The sequence below is a fragment of the Cebus imitator genome, unplaced genomic scaffold (assembly GCF_001604975.1).
Source record: "Cebus imitator isolate Cc_AM_T3 unplaced genomic scaffold, Cebus_imitator-1.0 Scaffold20, whole genome shotgun sequence".
Taxonomy (NCBI): Eukaryota; Metazoa; Chordata; class Mammalia; order Primates; family Cebidae; genus Cebus; species Cebus imitator.
The window spans coordinates 2036052-2059350 of record NW_016107335.1 but is presented as its reverse complement, the minus strand read 5'-3'; the positions used below and the strand labels follow the sequence as shown (position 1 = coordinate 2059350).

The 23299-nt window shown below is 41.6% G+C and overlaps 1 protein-coding gene across 1 annotated transcript in view; it reads left to right on the top strand.

Moving 5' to 3' along the window:
• The window catches only part of UBE3C (ubiquitin protein ligase E3C), a 122629-nt gene that overhangs the window by 3753 nt on the left and 95577 nt on the right, over window positions 1-23299 (top strand). The window contains exon 2 of the mRNA XM_017519463.2: window positions 20822-20875. Within this exon, the coding sequence (XP_017374952.1) occupies window positions 20822-20875 (54 nt within the window). The remainder of the gene's footprint in view (window positions 1-20821; window positions 20876-23299) is intronic.

Here is a 23299-nt window from a genome sequence, read left to right as displayed (position 1 = left end):
CAGTAGACACCGGGGATGCTGCTAGAGGGGAAAAGAGGGACGAGGACAAGGGCCAAAAAACTACCTTTTGGGTACTGTGCTCACTGCCTAGGTGACGGATCCTTCATGCCCCAAACCTCAGCGCCATGCAGAATATCCGTGTAACAAATTTGCATAGGTACCCCCTGAATCTAAAGTAAAAGTTGAAATTATTTTTTTAAAGTCCCAGTGATTTCCACCTTTAAATATTTCTGACATCAGGGCACATACTGATAGCATGATACAGTTTAACTGGTGGTAGCGTATAGAAGAATATCTTGGGGTCATTTGATTCCAAGTATGAAAATTGGCTAAAACTGGCTTAGTAGGCAAAACAAAAAGAAACAGAAACAAAGGGTAAGCTGCCTCTCACGGAATAGAAAGGGCAGAAACAACCAAATAGCAGTTGTCACACCGCAGGAGTCACTTGCCTCTCTCCTGGAGCTGTGTGCACTCCTTTCTTTCTGTCTCCTTCATTCCCGGCTCTGCAGACTGGCTCTCTCCATTTCACACACATGATTTCCTAGCTTATGTGTCGAGAAAGTTAGATCATAATTACCACTTTTCAGGAAGGTCTGATTGGCCTGCGTTGTGTTTCCACCTGATGAGCTCAGTCTGAGGAGGGCTTGGAGGCTTGGTTCAAATGGAGCAGTCTAGCTGTGCCTAAGGGCTGGCGTAGATTCTTCAAGAAGTGGGGAGTGGTTGTTGAAGGAATGCCTAGGTTCCTGTGGGATGTACACAGGGAGGAACCTGAGATGGAGATGCAGATTTGGGGGTTATTAGCAGACTGGGGCCTAGAACACAGTTCTCTCAGAGGGCATGGAGTTTGGGACAGAGCGGCGTTTGTGAGGTACTGCAGCATTTACTATGTGTGGGGGTTGGGGGTCTTACAAAAGAGTCACACCTCTGGGAGTGGAGGAGAGTGGTGTCCAGGGAGTAAATCTCAAGGAGGGAGGAGTGACTGGCAGTGCTGGGTGCACAGCAAGCCCACTGACTGTGGAGCTGGGAAGAAGAGGACGTTCTCTAGGGTAGTCAGAGTTGAAAGTCAAGAGCATAGCACATGGAAGAGTGAATGGGAAGCCAGGAACACAGCAGACCAAGGCCGGATGCTGTGGCACTCTCCCATAATCCACTACGACGAAAGCCGAGGCGGGGGGATCGTTGGAGCCCGGGAGTTAAGGTGTCATGAGCTGTGATCATGCCACAGCACTCCAGCCTGGGCCACACAGCATGACCCCATCTCTTAAAAAAAGAAAAAAAAAAGGCAGGGGCAGTGGGGAGGGGACAGGGTAGACCTTTTTTGAAAAGGGCCAGTAGATTGGATGATAGAGGGAAATTCAGGGTCTCAGGAAGAGGTGTTTTTTTTTGGTTTTTTTTTTTTTTGAGGGCATGGGGGAAGCTTAAGTTTATAGACTGGGAAGGAAGCAGTTAAAAATGTAGGGGCGACAGGAGTGGTTTAGCTATCAGAGTCTTTGAAAATACAGAAGAGTGGACAGAAGTGAGTGTGAGCAGGCAATTAGAAATATTTCGAGACTTAAAATAGGGGTGAATATAGATATAGAAAAGTTTGTAGATGGAGGAACTGAAACTTTGTGAGTTTTCATAGATCTGATAGTAGTGGGAGTAAAATTTTATTTATTTGCTTATTTATTTTATTTTATTTTTTTAGAGACGGGGTTTCACCATGTTGGCCAGGATGGTCTCAATCTCTTGACCTCGTGATCCACCTGCCTTGCCCTCCCAAAGTGCTGGAATTACAGGCGTGAGCCATTGCGCCCAGCCGGGACTAGAATTAAGATCACTTTAATGTTTGATCGGTGTTTTTTGTTTTTTTTTTTTTTAAATAGACTTTATGTTTTAGAGCAGTTTCAGGTTTACAATCAAGGAAAGGATAGGATTTCTGTATGCCTCATCTCCCTGACCTCACTTTTCTCTGTTATTAGCATCTGGCATTAATGTGGATCATTGGTCACAATTGATAAACCAATACTGATGTGGTGTTATTAACTCAAGTCCATGGCGTATATTTGGGTTCACACCGTATGTTGTGAATTGTCTGGGTTTTGACAAACGTATGATGGCATGTATCTACCCTTACAACATTATACAGAATAGTTTCATTGTCGTGGAAATCCTCAGTGCTGGCCAGGCACAGTGGTTCACACCTGTAATCCCAGCATTTTAGGAGGATGAGGCGGGTGGATCACTGGAGGGAGGTCAGGAGTTTGAGACCAGCCTGGCCAGCATGGTGAAACCCCACCTCTACTAAAAATACTGAAAATGAGCTGGGCGTGGTGGTGCTCTCCTGTAATCCCAGCTACTCAAGAGGATGAGGCAGGAGAATAGCTTGAGTAATCCCAGAGGTGGAGGGTGCGGTGAGCCTGTATTGTGCCACTGCACTCCAGCCTGGGCAACAGAGCAAGACTCTGTCTCCAAAAAAATAAAAAGGAAAAAAGAGGCCCGGCATGGTGGCTCATGCCTGTAATCCCAGCACTTTGGGAGGCTGAGGTGGGTTGATCACCTGAGGTCAGGAGTTCGAAACCAGCCTGGCCAACATGGTAAAACTCTGTCTCTACTAAAAATACAAAAATTAGCCAGGCGTGGTGGTGGGTGGCTGTAACCTCAGCTACTCGGGAGGTGGAGGCAGGAGAATCACTTGGACCCGGGAGGCGGAGGTTGCAGTGAGCTGACATCGTACTGCTGCACTCCAGCCTAGGTGACAAGAGTGAGACTCTGTCTCCAAAAAAAAAAAAAAGAGAGAGAAAATAAATCCTCAGTGCTGTGCATATTCATCCATCCCCACAACACCTGACAACCACTGATCTTTTTACTGTTTCTACTCTAGCCTTTTTTAGAATGTCATGTAGTTGGAATCATACCTTATGTAATCTTTTCAGATTGACTTCTATCACTTGGTAATATGCATTTAAGCTTCCTCCATGTCTTTTCATGGCTTGACAGCTTATTTCTTTTTACTTTATTTTTTATCAATTAATACACTAATTTTTTAAAGAGTAGTTTAAGGTTTACAGAAAAATCGAAAGGAAACTATAGAGTCCTCAAAACCACCTCTCCCCTGCATGCTGTTTGCTTTGTTGTTTACATCTTGTATCTGTGTGGTACATTTGTGACATTTGATAACTATTGAATTTTAATGAAGTCCAACTTAGCAATGTTTTTCATGGATCATGCTTCTGGTGTTGTATGTAAAAAGTTATTACCAAACCCAAGGTAACTTAGATTTTTTTGTATGTTCTAGTAATTTTATAATCCTGTGTTTTACATTTAGGTCTGATCTATTTTGAGTTAATTTTTGTGAAGAGTATAAAATCTGTGTCTAGATTTTTATTTTTTTTGTTGTTTCTAGATGTCCAGTTAGCACAATATCTTCTGAAAAGACATTCCCTCGTTCCATGGAATGCCTTTGCTCCTTTGTCAATGATGAGTTGGCTGTATTTTTATGGATCTGTTTCTAAGCTCTGTTATGTCTCTACTCTCTCCTCCATTGATCTGTATCTCTTTTTTGTCAATACCATACCATGTTGATTACTGTAGGTTTATAGCAAACTATACTACTTACTATGTATATATTGTAACTTTTTTGTGTGTGTGTGAGACCGAGTCTCTTGTTGCCCCTGGTGTGCAATGGCTAGTGGCGTGATCTCGGCTCACTGCAACCTTTGCCTTCTGGGTTCAGGTGATTCTTCTACCTCAGCATCCTGAGTAGCTGAGATTACAGGCATGTTCCACCACACCTGGCTAATTTTTGTGTTTTTAGTAGAAACAGGATTTCACCATGTTGGCCAGGCTGGTCTCGAACTCCTGACCTCAAGTGATCCAGCTGCCTCGGCCTCCCAAAGTGCTGGGACTCAGAGGTGTGAGTCACTGCACCCAACCATAGTAAGCCTTGAAGTCTGGTAGAGTCAGTCCCTCGACTTTCTTCTTTAGTGTTGTGTTGGCTATTCTGGATATTTTGTCTCTCCGTAAGAGTTGCTTTGTTGATATTCACCAAAAAAAAAAAAAAAAAACCTGTTGGAATTTTTATTGGGATTGCATTGAATTGGTAGATCAAGTGGGGAAGAACTAAAATCTTGAGAGTGTTGAGCCTTCCTGTCTATGAATATGGAATATCTCTTAATTTGTTTAGTTCTTTTAGTTCTTTCATCGCTTATGTAATTTTCCACATATAGACTTTATACATTTTTTGATAGATTCGATTTATACCTACGTATTTTTGGGGGGTGCTAATGTGAATAGTATTGTGTTTCAGTTTCAAATTCCAGTGCATCACTTATTTGTAGAGAACAATTGACTTTCGTATATTAACCCTGTGTCCTGAAATCTTGTTATAGTCACTTTTTAGTTCCAGGAGGGGGTTTTTTGGTTGATATTTGGAATTTTCCGCACAGATAATCATTTTATTTGCAACCAAAGACTGTTTTATTTCTTCCTTCCTGATCTGTACGCCTTTTTTTCTAAGACCATCTTAGAAAAAAATGCAATGCATTTTATTTTCTTGTCTTACTGCATTAGCTAGGATTATAGTTCAAAAGTAGTGGTGAGAACTTGCCTTGTTCTTGATCTTAGTGGGAAGGCTTTGAGTTTCTCATCATTAAATATGCTGGGTTTTTTGTTCTTTATCAAATTGGGGAAATTCCCCTCTATTCCTGGTTTGCAGAGGTTTTTCTTTCTTTCTTTTTTTTTTTTTAAAATCGTCAGTGAGTGTTGGGTTTTGCCAGATGCTTTTTCTGCGCCTGTTACTGTTACGTGGTTTTCTTTCTGCAGTCTGTGGATATGATGGATCATCTTAGAAAGTCATTTCAAAATATTGAACCAGTCTTGCGTAACCGGGATAAATCCCACTTGATTGTGATGCATAGTCCTTTGTATACATTGTTAGATTGAGGTTGTTAATATTTTGTTCAGGATTTTTGCATCTTTTTTGATAAGGGGCATCAGTTGATGGTTTTTTTGTGATGCCTTTTGTCTGGTTTTGGTATTGGGTGATATTGACCTTATACAATGAGGATACTCTAGGGCCTACCAAAACCAATTACGATAGTTTTGCTGTTGTCGTTGTTGTTGTTGTTGTTTTTTGTTTTGAGACAGAGATTCCTTCTGTTGCCTAGTAGGCTGGAGTGCCCGGTGTACAGTGGTGTGATCTCACTGCCACTTCCATCTCTGGATTGTCCTGTCTCAGCGTCCCGAGTAGCTGGGATTACAGATGCCCACCACTACGCCCGACTGATTTTTTTTTTGTATTTTTAGTAGAGATGGGGTTTTGCCGTGCTGGCCTCGAACTCCTGACCTCAAATGATCTGCCCACCTCAGCCTCCCAAAGGGCTGGGATTACAGGTGTGAGGCACCCTGCCCAGCCTCAACTACTATAGTTTTAATTCTTCCCCTTTGATAGGTCTAGACTGTTAAGATTATAAGAACTTGATTGTTTAGCTCTGTAAAACTGCCCTCTGTTGTTTAATTGAAGGGCTTACCAAGAATATTTTCACTTAAAACGTTTCGTGCTATTTTGTTTTAAAAAGCAGGCGTGTAATGCATGTGGTGGTGTAATGCTCCCTATACATTGCAGTGGAACATAAAAGCTTTTTCTTACAGATTTGGTATCAAAGTCAAAATATTTTCTAACATCAAATTAGTTCTTTTTTTTTTTTCTTTTTTCTTTTTTTTTAAACCTCTTTAAGAGACAGGTTCTCACCATCTCCCAGGCTGGAGAGCAGTAGCTATTCACAGGCATTACCATAGGGGTGGCGCGATCTCAGCTCACTGCAACCTTTGCCTCCCCGGTTCAGGCAATTCTCCTGCCTCAGCCTCCGAGTAGCTGTGATTACAGGCACCTGCCACCACACCCAGCTAATTTTTGTATTTTTAGTAGAGATGGGGGTTTCACCATGTTGGCCAGGCTGGTCTCGAACTCCTGACCTCAAGTGACCTGCCCTCCTTGGCCTCCCAAAGTGCTGAGATTGCAGGAATGAGCTAGCATGTCTGGCCAGGAATTCTTAAGTCTGAGTTTTTAAGATAGAAAGCAAGCAGAGTTGAAGGACTGAGACTTAAGACTAATTGTCTAATAATCTTTGGACATTAAATCTGGGCCTACAGGGACGTTGGTAAAACACCATGTAGAATGTAAAGAGATACTAACTCTCAGGTTCATGCAGAGACCGACCTTGCACTGGCGCATCCCTCGGAGGGAGTGCCTCCTTGAATTTGTGCCGTAGGCATCTGGCTTGCCTTATCGTAGCCCTACCTGGTTTTGACCACTTGAATGTGTGCTGATTTTCTTTAGTTACAGTGTGAAGTGCCAACTAGGATTCTGAAAAGGCTAAAACATAGATGGCCTCATAAGACTGTAGAAGAGCCTCAAAAGTTCTTGCAAAGCTGTAAAGAGTTCCCTCTGTGACTTTTCTTATCCTTCTATCGTAGAACGTAGGCACCTAGGAATTTGGAAGTTGGGCATCTTATTCTTTGACTGTGGCCCTTGTTTTAAACTGCCTTTAAAGCAGCTGCTTGCTGCATGCCCCTGTTCTCCTGTCTCAGCCTCCAAATGCCACCATGCTTTCCACAGCCCATCACCTTTAGTGGGGCTCAAATTACAGGCGGTAATGCCTGCTGGTGCTGAGGGTGTACAGACACTGGGCACAGCCTACCTGGGGATGCTTATGACAGATTTATCAAGAGTCTAACAAGGCGAGGCGTGGTGGCTCATGCATGTAATCCCAGCATTTTGGGATTACACTTGGCAGATCACTTGAGGTCAGGAGTTTGAGACCAGCCTGGTCAACTGTTTAGTGAAACCCCATCTCTACTAAAAATACAAAAACAAGCTGGGCATAGTGGCAGACACCTGAAATCTCAGCTGCTCAGGAGGCAGAAGTGGGAGAATTGCTTGAACCCGGGAGGTGGAGGTTGCAGTGAGCCGAGATCATGCCATTGCACTCAAGCCTGGGTGACAAGTTAGACTGTCTCAAAAAAAAGAGACTTAAAAAGAGTCTAACAGAATATGGCCAGTCTAATCCAGTAGAACAAATTTCTAAGTTTAGAAACGTAAACATTTACTCTAGTGAACTAATATGCGTAGGAGAAGATACATGGGAAAGGTGATTTATGGCATTACTTATGATATTGAAAAATATTAAAACAGATTAAATGTCTAAATACTGGACATTTGTTAAATAATTGTTAATATAACAATGCAGTGGAATACTGTGTGTCCATTTAAAGTGGTCATAATATATATTAATATTAATGTTTATCAAGTTAGCATACTTATATTTATGAACATGATTTACTGTTAATGAAAAGAAGTAGATTACAAAACAGTATTGAGTCTGCATTTAAATTATGTTAATCTGAAGTTAAGGTAGCTAAGATAGCTACTTTCCCAATTTCTTAATTTCCAGTGAATAAAATAAAGATACTGGTTTTGTATTGCGTGTGTAATAGAGCTTGAAGCAATACATTTTTGTTACCTTGCTCAGTTCTGTGGGGCAGACGGAGAACTGGGTCTCTGAGGCTCAGGCAGCTGAGGCCTTGACTGGGCTGGAGGATCCACTTCTGGGCTGACTTGTTCACAAGCCTGCAAGTTAGTGCTGGCCGTTGGCAGGAGAGTCAGTTCTCTGCCTCTTGCAGGGCTCCTTCGGGATACTGTGTCCTCCTGGCAGCTGGCTTCCCACTAAGCTGATGACCAGAGAGAGCAGGGAGGAAGGGCAGAACCTGTGGTGACTGGCCGTCTCAAAGCCACACACTGACTTTGGTCATAGTGTGTTTGCCCAGCACACTCTCAGGGTGAGGGGAATCAGGCTCTTCCTCCTGAAGGGAAGTGACAGCAAAGCATTTGTGGAAAGAATCCTAAAGCCACCGTGGAAGGGAATGTCAGCTTTAGCTATGTCGTAAATGCTAGTACTCAAGACAGATATGCTATGTTTTGTCTACCCTTTTAGGAATTAAAAATTGTGGTTTTCCTTCTTACCTCTTTCCTTCCGTATCTGCAGTTATCAGCTACTTAAATAATAACAGTGAGTTGAAGAGTAGGCATTGTCAACGTACGTTTTGGTGAACGTGAGTTCACTCGGAGAAAATTGTGTAGCTCTTTGGAAATGTAACAAAGAAATTGGCAAACTAGGAGCAGCTTAAAAAACAGGTAAAATAGAGAACTGACTTAAAATGCCATTTTTTTTGGATGATGCCTCCTGATCATATGCTGGCTTTTCTTGTGAACTGTTATCTTTTTCCTTACGCTGCTTGGAAACATTTAGGTTCCTGCATTATCCTGCCTGAAATACTATCTATTAGGCAGTTTATGCATCTTCCTCAAAAAAGCCTTGTAGAACCCATAAGGAGTTATTTATTTATAACAGTGTAAGTTCACTTATTTAGATCAGTTAGCTTTTTAATCCATTTGCCTTTGGAGAGAAGAGGGGGCTGTGCAGTTGGACCAAGGGGAGTCAGTGATTTTGGGGTGAGTCCTTGGTTTGTCACCGTGACATCAGTGGGGCAGGAGGTAGCCGCAGCAGGATGGGGAGGAGAGGCGAGTGAAGTGACAAGCAGTAGAGTATCAAAGTAAAGTGGCTGTGTGAGAACGCTTCTGGACAGTCTTGTACCCGGAAGTTTGTTGACCTTCTGTTCTAGTACCATGTATATATCCTGTTTTTAGAGCACCAAGCAAATATCAGTTTTTATGTGCTGGACTAGGTGGGATTCTTAGGACTATTTACATATTAACATGACTGTCACCAGTTGGAGGGACAGCATGGGCAAAGGTGTCCAGCTGTGGGGACGCGGTGGTCAGCTCCAGGTGGTGGCCAGAATGTGGGTGTGCAAAGGGGGTGGAGAAAGTAGAAGAGAGGCCTGGGAGAGGTAGTCAGGGACAGAGCTGTGAGGTACTGTAGGCCACACTAAGGCATATTCAGGGAGGATTGGAAAGCCACTAAAGGGTTTTCAGTGCATTAATGAGACTTAGGTTTTAGAGATGCGTGGGGTGGTTTGGTTGTTTGGTTCCAGGGAGGCGAGCCTGAAGGCAGGGGAGCCAAGGGAGAAGCACCGACGCTTGTGCCTGAGGAGCAGTGAGGGCCTAAAACCCAGGTGGAGGGGAGGGGCTCAGGAGATGTGGAGGACTTAGAATTGATGAGATCTGCTGGTGATGGGACAGAACAAAAAGGGTAGAATCACAGGTATCTGACTGGAGTCGATAGTGACTCATTCACTGAGATGAAATGGCAGGTTTTGGAGGGGAGGCAGTGCTGAATTCCAAGAGGCATGTTGGAGGCGCTTGTGGGAATGTGTAGTAGGCAGTTGCACATGCTGCTCTGGAGCTTGGATGGACGTTGGGAGTGCGTCAGTCAGTGGTCACTGAACTTGTGAGATGAGAGGACGTCAGCAGGGGAAGTTTTCTGCCTGTGTGCTCGATGCAAAACTAAAGGACCACAGTATTTACATAAAGAACAGAATGGGCCAGGCGTTGTAGCTCACACCTGTAATCCAAGCACTTTGGGAGGCCGAGGTGGGTGGATCACCTGAGGTCAGGAATTCGAGACAAGCCTGTCCAACATGGAGAAACCCCATCTCCACTAAAAATACAAACATTAGCCGGACAGGGTGGCTTATGCCTCTCCCAGCTACTCAGGAGGCTGAGGCAGGAGAATTGCTTGAACCCTGGAGGCAGAGGTTGCAATGAGCCAGGATTGCGCCACTGTACTCCAGCTTGGGTGACTCCATCAAAAAAAAAAAAAAAAAAAAAAATGGCAGAGAATGAGGAACATGCGGGAGATTCATGTGGATGGAAGCATCATCAGACAACAGGTTTATACAAGGGAAATGAGCAAAGCAATGTGTCAGAAAGTAGGGCTTGTTGGCAGAGCGTCCGTACCTGATATGCTATAGCCATGAGTCTGTCCTATGGATTGACCATAACACATTTGTGCTCTTGATTGTGGCAAAGTCGAGGGCTGAATTGTTTTTTTCTTTTCTTTCTCTTTCTCCCTCTCTTCTCTCTTTCTTCTTTTTCGAGACAGGATCTTACTCTTATCATCCAAGCTGGAGTGCAGTGGTTCCCTCTCAGCTCACTGTAAACTCAAACTCCTGGGCACAAGTGATCCCCCTGCCTCAGCGTCCCAGGAAGCTGCGACCCAGCTAATTTTTTATTATTTGTAGAGATGGAGTGTTGATTTGTTGCCCAGGCTGGTCTTAAATTCCTGGGGTCAGGCAATTCTCCTGTCTTGGCCTCTCATTGTGCTGGGATTTACAGGTGTGAGCTACCATGCCTGGCCAGTTGTTTTGTTGTCTAACATCAAACTTTTATTTTTAAAAACTAGTATACATGCTCTTGATATGAACTTTGCATGAACTATACATGTTTGTTCTTTAGTTTTAGGCATGTAGTTTGTTTCTCTTTTATTGTGAAACAATGTGTGATGGCCAAGAATTTATAATCATTTTTTAGGAAAAATTGTAGAAGGTGAATTGCTTGGTCAGGGTATGCACATTATATTAAGGCTTTTGATACTTTGTTCCCTAGGACAATAGTGTTGATTTCTGTTTCCTAATCCAAGCAATTAAAGGTGATGTTGGCATCTTTGATTGTAGAGACTTAAGTTGCATTGAGCTTCAGAGGGTCTGTCCATCCTCTCTCCCCTCCTTTCCCCTCTCCTCCTTTCTCCTCCTCTCCCCTCCCTTCCCCGCTCTCCCTCCCCCCAATCTACCCCCTCCCCTATCTCCCTCTCTTCCCTCCCTTCTCCTCCTCTCCCACTAGGTCTGGCCCTGTCTCCCATTCTGGAGTGCACTGGTGCGACCTTGGCTTATGGCAGCCTACACCTCCCAAGTTCAAGTGATTCTCCCTTCTCAGCCTCCCGAGTAGCTGGGATTATAAGTGCACACCACCACACCTGGCTAATTTTTGTACTTGTAGTAGAGACAGGGTTTCACCATGTTGGCCAGACTGGCCTCCAACTCCTGACCTCAGGTGATCCGCTCGCCTTGGCCTCCACAGTGCTTGAATTACAGGCGTGAGCCACCATGCACGGCCGTTGTGACATTTAAATTATTGCATTTTACGTTGGATACTTTATTTTTTCTCTAGTAAGTGAAGCAGAGAGAGTGGAGAAGGACCAAAGAAATCTATAACTGGTTATAGTCAGTTAGACTTTATTTTTAAAAATGAGCTTTTACAATTATAAAATAATATTTATACTAGGAAATGTGGGGCATACTGAAATGTATTTAATAACTACCTATTTGGAAGCCCCTCTATCCCTTAGAAAGGAAATGCTGTTAAAGCACAGTCAGTTTTTTCCCCATCTTTATGATGGTAAATGGTCAAATATTCTCCTAGCATTTTAAAAATTTTGTTTTGAATTGGGTGCTGTGGCTCACGCCTGTAATCCCAGTCCTTTGAGGTCAGCAGTTCGAGACCAGCCCGACCAACATGGTGAAACCCTATCTCCACTAAAAGTACAAAAAATTAGCCAGACGTGGTGGTGCCTGTAATTCCAGCTACTGTGAGCAGAGATTGTACCGTTGCACTCCAGACTGGGTGACAGAGCGAGACTCTGCCTCAGAAAAAAAAATGTGTTTTGAATTTGCATCATGTTGTACATTCCGCCTTATAAATAGGATTTTAGTTACTTATGCTGCATCCTTAAGGAAGTTTTGCATATGTGAAATTGGTGGTTCTCATATTTTCATAGAGGCTCTTATTTCATGTAGACCTGCTAAAAAAACAACCCCCCCCCCACACAAATTGCAGCTTATGCATTGTCCACAAGTGTTAACTTTTAACATTTTCATTTCCTCAAAGGCAATATTCTTTGAAATGTATAAAATGGCTAGCATTGTGTTATTGCATGAGAGCCAGAAAATACTGACCTGAAACATGTGATGTTGATAATTCTGTGTAAATTGAGTAAATTGTTAAAGGAACATAAGCCAAATAGATGAAACAAACCTCATGGTTGTTTATTTATTTTTAAATCATGATATTTACAAAAATTCTAACAGTTGTTCTATTTGGGCATGTGGTCTTTTGAAATTTACTTTGACATACTCTAGTTTTTGAACATAAAATTTTTTATTCTGGGCTGGGCACAGTGGCTCACGCCTATAATCCCAGCATGGTGGTACGCGCCTGTAGTCCCAGCTACTCGGGAGGCTGAGGCAGGAGCATTGCTTGAACCCAGGAGGCGGAGGTTACGGTGAGCCGAGATCGTGCCACTGCACTCCAGTCTAGGTCACAACAGTGAAACTCCGTCTCAAAAAAAAAAAAAAAACTTTTTTTTATTCTGAGGGTTTAATGAAATCTGATTTAAAGTATGTATGCTTTAGTATTTCAAGTAAAGAATAAACTTTGCTACCACTAAATTTATTTAGTGAAGAAAGCACTTCCCCCCATTTAAAATCATCTTGGTAAGACGAAAAGAAAATCATCTTGGTAAAAGGCATTTGTAAGGTGTGGCCATATTTAATGTTCAGAGAAGATAAGACAGTACTTAAGCTCCAAAATTTGTTAATCAGTAGGAAGTTTAGTACTTTTTCAAAGTCCAGATGTGCTTTTTGCTGGTAGCTCACTTGCCCTTTTCCTCCCAGCCACTTAGTGGCGAACTTATTCCTCAGTATATGGAGCTGCTTTTAGAACTTGTTCTCATATTGCTGTTATTACTTTGTTACTCTAAAAAAAAGTGAGAAAATACTACTTGTACATGGGTAATCATTCAAATGGGGGAATATAAAAATTCAAATAAAATACTAGAGTTTTCTTGCCTTTCATCTCCTTCACTCCTCACACCCCCAGTTTTTTTTTTTTTTTTTTTTTTTTTTTTTGAGACGGGGAGGCTTGCTTTTTCGCCAGGCTGGAGTGCAGTGGCTCTATCTCGGCTCACCACAACCTCTACCTCCCAGTTCAAGCGATTCTTGTGCCTCAGCCTCCTAACTACCTGGGACTATAGGCGCATGCCACCATCCCTGGCTAATTTTTGAATTTTTTTTTGTAGAAACAGGGTTTCACTCTGTTGCTGGGCTGGTGTCCTGATCTCAAGTGATCAGCCTGCCTCGGCCTCCCAAAGTGCTAGCATTATAGGCATGAGCCACTGTGTCCGCCCCAATGCTTTAATTCTGATACTCACACTCTACTTTGGGATTTTTACACATCCTATCAGAGCTGTTCGCTACATATATAATCTCATGGGTGTGTAAATTTCCTTCTTTTTGAAAAAATGGAAGCTAGAGCATATTAAACAGATTGTTACACTTCTCCTGTCCCCTTAATAATACACGTCAGAGACCGTTCCTGATCAGTACAGATAGAGCTACCACATTCCTTTGAAGAGCTACGTGACATTCCACATATGGAGTATCAGAGTGAATGCCTTATAACTTATTCAGCAGCCAAAAAATAAAGCGGACTCCAGTGACATATTAATTCAGTCCTTATTATATGTGAAGACAGCCCTATTTATAGTTGATGTCCTCAATTGTAAGACAGTCTTCATATTTAGACTTTAAAAATGACCCTTTTAAAAACTCAAGTCAGGCTCAGTCAGTAGGAGGAAAAAATAAAGGCGTAGGAATGATCCTAATTCACAATTATGAATATTTACATGTGACTCACACTGGTAAACAAATGTCAGCTTCTGAAAGTGAATTTTCAGTATGCTATTAAAAATAAGCCTGCTGGACGTAGTGGCTCATGCCTGTAATCCCAGCACTTGTGAAAGGCTGAGGCAGGCAGATCACAAGGCCAAGAGATCATGACCATCCTGGTCAAAATGGTGAAACCCCTTCCTTACTAAAAAAATGACAAAAAGTAGCTGGGTGTAGTGGCGCACGCCTATAGTCCCAGCTGCTCGGGAGGCCAAGACAGGAGAGTCTCTTGCACCTGGGAGGTGGAGGTTGCAGTAAGCCAAGATCAGGCCACTGCACTCCAGCCTGGCGACAGAGAGACTCTGTCTCGAACAAAATAAAAATGAAAATAAGCTTACAACAATGCATTAAAAAATTCAGTATACAGAAATCCATGCTAGTGATGTGGGTGATACATAGTCCATGCTGTGTGTATATTCCTAAGCTGCAACTGCCTCATTTTTAAGTGAGAAAATTGACAGTGTTAAAAATTTAAACTTTGTACACAGAAAAATATAACCAAGATTAAAGACAGTGACAAAGGGAATATTCATAACATCACAAAAATGATTTTTTGTAAAACAATACAAAAAGATAAATGGAAAAATTATTAAATGGGTCAAATAGTGCATAGAGAAATAAAAATACCTGTAAACATGAGAACTTTAGCCTTACTTATTTTAGAAAAAATACAATTAGAACTACAGTGAAATAAGGCTTTGTGCCTGTTACTTGGAAAGCATAAAAAGTTAGCTGCTGCACTGTGCAGGTGAGGCGACAGCAGTCACTTTCGTATGCTGGATGATATCCTTGGAGGACAATTTGGAAATACTAAAATTCAGAATGCACATAGCCTTTGACCTAGCAGTTTTGTTTCTAGAAATTTAACCTACAGATATTGCTGACACATTTACAAGGATATCCACTACAGTTTTATTCGAATTAACAAAAAACTGAAAACAACCTAAATGACCATTAAAATATAATGTGGTGGCCCACACCTGTAATCCCAGCACTTGCGGAGGCTGAGGTGGGTGGATCACCTTAGGTCAGGAGTTCAAGACCAGCCTGGCCAATATGGTGAAACCTCATCTCTACCTTAAAAAAAAAAAAAAAGGCCAGACATGGTGGCAGGTGCCGGTAATACAAGCTACTGGGGAGGCTGAGGCAGGAGAATTGCTTGAACCCAGGAGGTGGAGTTGTGCCGAGCTGAGATTGTGCCACTGCCCTCCAGCCTGGGTGACAGAGTGAGACTCTGTCTCAAAAACAAACATATATATGTATATAAAACATGGTAAGACCCAATTTCTACAAATATATATGTTTTTTCTTTTGTTTTTTTTAAGAGACGGAGTCTTGTTTCATGGCCCAGGCTGGTCTTGAACTCTTGGTTTCTAGTGATCCTTCTGCCTCAGCCTCCCAAAGTGCTGCGATTATAAGTGTGAGCCACTGTGCCCAGCCCTGGAGTCAGCTTTAACTTGCTGGCTGCAAAGAAAATCCAAGGAAACAAATGTAATGAAGGTTTTTGAAAGCCAGTTTTTCATGGACTGGCTGAGAGAGGGAACCTATTCTGTTACACGGCAAATCCCAGTGTGAAACTGTGCACCCATACTTTATTTTGAAACCATAAGCCATAGCACCCAAAACCTGTGTTAAACTTTTGGGAACAAACAAGTTGAAAGTAGATGCACAGAGTGGCAGGACTGACCTAGAGAACACTGCATCTCTGCGCTGTATTTACTCACAAAGGCTAGAGCTGCTCATTGGCCAAATGGGAAGCTGCTGCCAAAGCTGTGGTTAAAAGTGAAGATTAGTGACAAAGTAAGTAAAATAGTGGACAAGATTTCCTTTGTCTAGTGATCGAGCTCATTGTCCATTTTTAGATTGGGACAAATACATTGAGCAGCTGTTATGTTCCCGGGGAAGACAAATGTGGTTCTGTTCACTGCAGACCGATGAGCCCACTAATACTCTGCACTCAGCTAATCCTTTGCTCTTTTGCTCTTTGTCAGGCATGAGCTAAATAGACAAGTCCATGGAGACATTTTTTTTTCTAACTCATAAATTAGAAGAAATGCTTTCAAATCTATTGTTGATTTTTATGACAAACGATAACATACACTCCAAGTGTGTTGAATTGGAAAAGCAGAGATGGTGTCTGGGGTTAATGTGAAAATTTGGTCCGTGTGCTCCAGCACCAGAAAGCTTACCAGAACGAAAATCTCCCTTTTTGTATTGAAAAGGCAGTCCTACTAGCCATGTATGCAGGAATATTAACTTTGTAGTCAAGAGTGTGAAATCATCCCTCTTGTGAAAGGCGGAGACTTGATTTCTAGCCTGGTGAAGTCATGGGCAGTAACTGCCAGCACCCACTTCTCCCTCATCCTGAAAGCTGGTAGCATAGTCTCTCCTTGACTGTTATCTCAAGAAGAATGTCAAATCTTTGTGGAGTAAAACTTTCACTTCCTTGATCGTGGAGGAAACAACTGTGAAAAACTTGAAGAAAGTATTTTGAATAAGGCATTTACAAAGTTAGGAGTATTTGACACAGCAGGCATGTGGGAGAAAAGGGGAGAAAATAATTAGAAAAGAAAAAAGAATTAGGATTAAAGGTCTCCATGAGTGTTTTCTTAAACCACCTGGTAGTGGTGAATGGAGAGAGACAGCCTCCACCTACCCTGTTTTATTAACATATGACTGTTACCAAGTAAAAGGATACATTGAAAAGATCAGACTGTGGATGGTTTGTGGAAGCAAAAGTTTGTTAAAGCAAATGACATTTTAGTTAGGAATCCCTTTTCAGAATCCAGTTCTATCAGAGAACATAATTAAATACAATTTACAGCTGAGTGCGGTGGTTCATGCCTGTAATCCAATCCAAGCACTTTGAGTGGCCGAGGCAGGCAGATCACTTGAGGTTAGGAGTTCGAGACCAGCCTGATAAACATGATGAAATCTCATCTCTACTAAAAATACAAAAATTTAGCCAAGCTTGGTGGTGCTCACCTGTAATCCCAGCTGCTCGGGAGGCTGAGGCAGGGCTTGAGCCCTGGAGGCGGAGGTTGCAGTAAGCCAAGATTGCACCACTGCACTCCAGCCTGGGCCAGAGTGAGACCCTGTCTCCAAAAAAATAAATAAATACCATTTGCCTAACTGATCTAATTATAAACATGTAAATTAGAATTCTTTAATATCAAAATTAAAAAATAAAACTGTCGGCCGAGCGCAGTGGCTCATGCCTGTAATCCCAGCACTTTGGGAGGCCAAGGCGGGTGGATCACCTGAGCTCAGGAGTTTGAGACCAGCTTGGCCAATGTGGTGAAACCCTGTCTCTACTAAAAATGCAAAAATTAGCCGGGTGTGGCAGGCACCTGTAATCCCAGCTCCTTGGGAGACTAAGGCAGGAAAATGGCTTGAACCCGGGAGGTGGAGGTTGCAGTGAGCCGAGATCACGCCACTGCACTCCAGCATGGAGGACAAGGGCGAGACTTTGTCTTAAAAAAATAAATATAAATAAAACTGTCTAATAGAGCCTAATCTTCCTCTTAAACTGTGCGGCATAGCTTCTCATATTCTTTTATTGTGATTATGAAGTTTCTTTTACTTTGAGAAATCTCGTTTCAGATAGGGCTTTTCATAAATAAACTTGTTCGTGTGGTTTTTTTTGTTTGTTTGTTTGCTTTTTTGTTTTTGAGATGGGAGTCTTGCTCTGCCACCCAGGCCGGAATGCAGTGGGAGAATTTGGACTCACTGCAACCTCTCCCTCCCGGGTTTAAGAGATTCTCCTGCCATAGTCTTTTGAGTAGCTGGGACTACAGGTGCGTGCCACCACAGCCAGCTGATTTTTGTATTTTTAGTAGAGACGGAGTTTCACCATGTTGGTCAGGCTGGTCATGAACTCCTGATCTCAGGTGAACTGCTGGCCTCTGCTTCCCAAAGTGTTGGGATTACAGGCGTGAGCCACTGCACCAGCCACTTTCAAATTTAATTTAAAATGTAAAAATGCAGTTTTCATTGTATTTAATTTGGGAGGTTGCCTTCTGTTTGTGACCAGAGATACTGTTTTTCCATTTAGTGATAAAAGGTTTCCTCTTAAGGTAAATACATTTGGGTTAAAAAGAGTCTTTTTGGCAAGACTAACACAGTAGTTTATTGTATCCTTTGTATTGTATCAAGTAGTAGTTAATTATGTCCATGTTTTATTACTGAGCCAGTTTATGTCTTAGTTGGTATCTGCAAAATTTCTCCCTGTCTTTCCCTTGTTACTTGATCTGTATATTGAGAGGTACTTTGACACTGGTCAAATCCTGTTTCTCCTCACTTTTGCCTGCTAATTTTAGCATACATTAGTAGAATTTGTCTGCAATGTTAATTACTGTAGTGTTTGGTGATTCTTTTTTCCTTTTTCTTTCTACATTTTTAAACTGCATTCTGTGAAAAAAAGATTTTCTTTTCCCTTGTTTATTTATTTGATTATTTATATAAGTATTGAGTCCATTGTGTGTATGTGCATATAATTTTGTGGATTAAAATCTAATGCTATCATTATTGCATAACCTTACTGTAATCCTGAGAGTGTTGGAAAAATCCAAATTGAGGGACAGCATCCAGGACATGAAAAGTGAAGATAAGAACGCTATAAGAAGATTAAGAAGAGATAGTAGCTAAATACAGTGTGGAGTCCTAGATACGACCCTAGAACAGATAAACAGCATTAGTGGAGAAATTGGTGGATTTCTAATTAAGTTTTTAGATTAGTTAATGTTACTGTATCAGTGTTAATTTCCTGTTGATAATTGTATCTGCTTCTGTAGAAGGGAGTAAGACATGGAATAAGGGAGCTTGTACCATTTTTGCAGCTTTTCTTTGTCTAAAATTCGTTTTAAAACGTTTAAAGAATCTATTTAAAGAATATTAAGTAAACAATCATGAATCATTTTAATTAAGTTTAAAACAATATTTTTTTTTGCTATTGGGCAGGTGATAAAAATTTTTTTGAATGTGACATTTTCTCCCCGCCTCCCCCCCCCACCCCAAGGAGTTTCATTCTTGCTGCCCAGGCTGGAGTGCAGTGGTGCGGTCTTGGCTCACGACAACCTCTGCCTCCCAGATTCAAGCGATTCTCCTGTCTCAGCCTCTTGTGTAGCTGGGATTACAGGCACGTGAGCCACCACACCTGGCAAATTTGGATTTTTACTGAGACAGGGCTTCACCACCTTGGTCAGGTTGGTCTTGAACTCCTGACCTCAGGTGATCCACCTACCTCAGTCTCCCAAAGTGCTGGGATTATAGGCGTGAGCCACTGTGCCCAGCTGTGAAATTTTCTATGATGGAAAATATCTGGAGGAGTAATTTCTTTGACTTGAGGGTTTTTTTGTTTTTGTTTTTTTTTTTTGTTTTGTTTTGTTTTTGAGACAGGGTCTTACTTTGTCACCCAGGCAGGAGTGCAGTAGTACGATCTTGGCTCACGGCAGCCTCAGCCTCCCCAGTTCCAGTGACCTTTCTGCCTTAACCCCCAAGTAGCTGGGACTACAGGTATGCGCCACCATGCCCTGCTAATTTGTTTTGTATTTATTGTAGAGAAAGGGTTTCACCATGTGGCCCAGGCTGGTCTCGTATTCCTGAGCTCAAGTGACCTGATCACCTCAGCTTTCCAAAGTGCTGGGATTATAGACATGAGCCTCTGCATCAGGCCTGGCTTTACATTTTTAAAATTCGAAACTGGATTCTAGGCCGAGCACAGTGGCTCACACCTGTAATTCCAGAAATTTGGGAGGCCAAGGTGGACAGATCACTTGAGGCCAGGAGTTCGAGAACAGCCTGGCCAGTGTGGTGAAACCCCATCTCTACTGAAAGTACAAAAATTAGCCAGGTGTGGTGGTGTGCATCTGTAGTCCTACCTACTCGGGAGGGTGAGGCATGAGAATTGCTTGAACTCGGGAGATAGAGGTTGCAGTAAGCCCAGATCGTGCATCTGCACTCCAGCCTGGGTGACAGAGCAAGACTGTCTTAATTAAAAAAAAAAAAAAAAAAAAAAAAAAAAAAAAAAAAAAAAAAAAAAAAAAAAAAAAAAGAAACTTGATTCTACACAGTGTTAGTTCACATATCAGTGTATTCGGCTTAACTACTCTCTGACACTGTTCTGATTAAGTGTATCTCTTAAGATATTTAAATGTATTATTTTTTTCTAATGATTCATATGTAGTGCCTCAGACCTTTAACTTTTTATATTGTTTTTGAGACAGGATCTTGCTTTGTCACTTAGGCTGGAGAGTAGTGGCTCCATCCCAGCTCACTGCAGCCTTGACCTCCTGGGTCTAAGTGATTCTTCCACCTCAGTACCCTTAGTAGCTGGGATTACAGGCACATGCTGCTATTTTTTTTTTTTAAGTTTTTGTAGAGGCAGTGTTTCACTTTATTGCCTAAGCTGGTTTCAAACTCCTGGGCTCAAGTGATTCTCCCATCTTGGCCTCCAAGAGTGCTGGGATTACAGGCATGAGCCACCTCGCCCAGACTGGACCTTTAATTTTATTTTGGGTGAACTTTACAAAAATAAAACGTCCATACACTAAAGACTGGAACAATTTGGAGGGAGAAGAGGGTTGTTTTTGTGTATTTTTTCATTTATTTGAAGTTAACTTTCCCTTTTGTTTTTTCACTTTGTTCTAAAACCAAGTGATTTTGTTTAAAACTTAGTTATGAAAAAAATTTTTCATCAAAGAAATGGATGTCTTCATTGAAATTTTTGCTGAGATAATTGTAGAGTCATATGCAGCTGTTAGAAATGATATCAAGAGACCCCTCTCCACATTGCCCAGTTTCCCCTGGGGTAATATTTTACAAAGCCAGTAAGATGTTGCAGTCAGAACTCTGACGTTGGTACAGAGCACCTGTGTTATTCACATTTCCCCCCTTTTACCTGTACTCATTTGTATACGTGAGTAAATCAGATTTTATTCTTCAAAAACTACTGAAGTACTAACTTGTATTAGATTTAGTGCCCTCTGCAAAGCCATTTAACTTCTTGTGCCTCAGATGTTCTCGTTTGGTTGTCAGACAGCTTGATTGGATAAGCTTTAGGATCATGTTTGGGTGAAAACATGCTCTTAATTTTTGTATGAGAGTTTTAAAATTGAAATTATAACCTTCCTTACCTCCTTTTTTCTCTGTTTGGATTTAGGAGGAAAAGGCTTCTCTTTTACATCGTACTCAGGAAGAAAGAAGAAAGAGAGAGGTAAAAACAGTTTTGGTAATGCTCTGTAGATAAGCATTTTTTCTGTAGCATTTAAACATGCCTTGGTTTTACTGTGTGTGTGTGTATGTATTTTTGTATTTGTTATGTACGACAGAATGTATGTGTATTTAGCTTTAGATACATTTTTCGATTTCACCGTAAGTTACTTATTCTGGAACCAGTGTGGGAAAAGATAGATAAAAGGGCAGTTTCCAGACTGGAGAATGAATATGGGCTTTGGTTGACTTACATAATGATACAGTTTCCAGAAGAACTAGGAAGCCTTATTTATATAATGTTCATTTTTCTTTTTCTTTCTTTCTTTTTTTAAGAGCTTGAGTCTTGGTCTGTGATGCAGGCTAGAGTGCAGTGGCAAGATCATAGCTCACTGTAGCCTTGACCTCCTGGGCTCAGGTGTCTTCCTGCTCTAGCCTCCTGTAGGTGGGACTACAGGTGCGTCTTGCCACGCCCAGCTAGTTTTTAAAATGTTTACATAGATGGGGTCTTGTGTTGCTGAGGCCAATTTCAAACTTATAGCCTCATGCAGTTTTCCTACATCAGTTTCCCAAAGGGTTGGGGTTACAGGCGTGAACTACCTCGCCTGGCTTATGATGCTGATGTTTCATGAAGCAAAAGGAGAAAACATGTGTCTTAACTATTAGTGAAGAAGGTAAAAGACACTAATGACATTTCTTGTTTATTGTTTATATTTCATCTTGTGATAATTTCTTAAAATAGCTTTATTTTGTTGATTAATCAGCAATTGTACTCTCTTATGGTCCACTTTTTTACATAGAGTTTTTTGTTTTGTTATTTAACAATTCATCCAGGGCTCTGACATATTTATTGAGTGCTTATGGTATATGTACCAGGTACTGCTCTGCTTGCCAGGTATACAGATAGCACATAAGACAGACAAGGTTCCTGCTCAGTGGCAGAACAAAGCCATGAACCAGGATGCTGAGATGGTGACAAGACCTGTGAGGGAAACAGAGTAATGTGATCCCACCTGGAAGGGCCTATGTTAAGGATGGCGTTTAGGCGAAGGGCTCTCTGAGGAGGTTAGGGTGAAGAGTTTTAGGCAGGCTTTTCCAACCTTAGCACTGACGTTTTTGACCAGATAATCCTTTGCTGGGGGGAACTGTTCGGTACACTGGAGGATGTTTAGCAACATCCGTGGCCTCTACCCACTAAATGTCAGTAGCACTCCGTTCCCCCAGTTGTGACAACCAAAAATGTCACCATAAATTACCAAATGTCCCCGGGTAGTAATATTGGCCTCACTTGAGGGTGCTGCTTGACCAAGAAAGATATTTGTTGGTTGGTGTTTTTAATCTTGTTTTGTGGAAAGTACTCAGCCATCATCTCTTTTGCTTCATTCTCCCTCTCCTCTCCTGCTTGGACTCAAACTGTAAATCTGTTTGACCTTTGTATTGTGTCCCACATGTCCCTCATGTGCTTTTTTGGATGTTTATCCTTTTGAATAGCTCTGCTTCAGTTTAGATATTTTCACCTGACCTAACTTCTAATATGATCTCTTTAGCATTGACCAGTTGTTTTTCTTTTATTATTATTTTTCTGAGACGGAGTCCTGCTCTGTCTCCCAGGCTGGAGCGTAGTGGCGCGATCTCGGCTCACTGCAGCTGTGGCCTCCTGGGTTCAAGCGATTGTCCTGCCTCACCCTCCTGAGTAGCTGGGACTACAGGCACACGCAACCATGCCCAGCTAACTTTTTGTATTTTTAGTAGAGACAGGGTTTTGCCTTGTTGGCCAGGCTGGTTTTGAACTTCTAACCTAAAGTGATCCTCCTGTCTCTGCCTCCCAAAGTACTGGGATTACAGGTGTAAGCCATCATGCCTGGCCTGATTGTTAAATATATCCATTGACTTCTTAATTTCAGTTTTTGTTATTTTAGTTCTAGAACTTTCTTTCATTCTTTTATATAGTCTTTAGTTCTCTTTTTAATTTCTTGAACATAATTGTAGATTTCTTAGGACAATGTTTAAACTCCAGTAATTGGGTCTTCTGTGGATTTGTTTCTATTGCTTGTCATCTTGATTTTTAATCTGATGGGGTTTCTTTTATAGATGACTACCTGCTTTTCTTTTGATGCTTTTAGAATTCAGTCTTTATCTTTGATCTTAAATAGTGTGATTATTTGCTTGGAGATCGTTGCGCCTGCTGTATCTGAGTGTCTAAATCTCTTATGAGACAGGAATTTTTCATATATTATTTCATTAAACAGGTTTGCTAATCCTTTCTTTGACTCTTTGACCTTAGTGATACCAATACTTGGAATATTTTATTGTTTTATGTTATCCTAAATGTCATGAATGCTTTGCCCATTCTTTTTTCTTTATTTTTGTCTGGCTGGATTATTTCAAAAGACCTCTCTTTAAGTTCTGAAGTTCTTTTTTTTTTTTT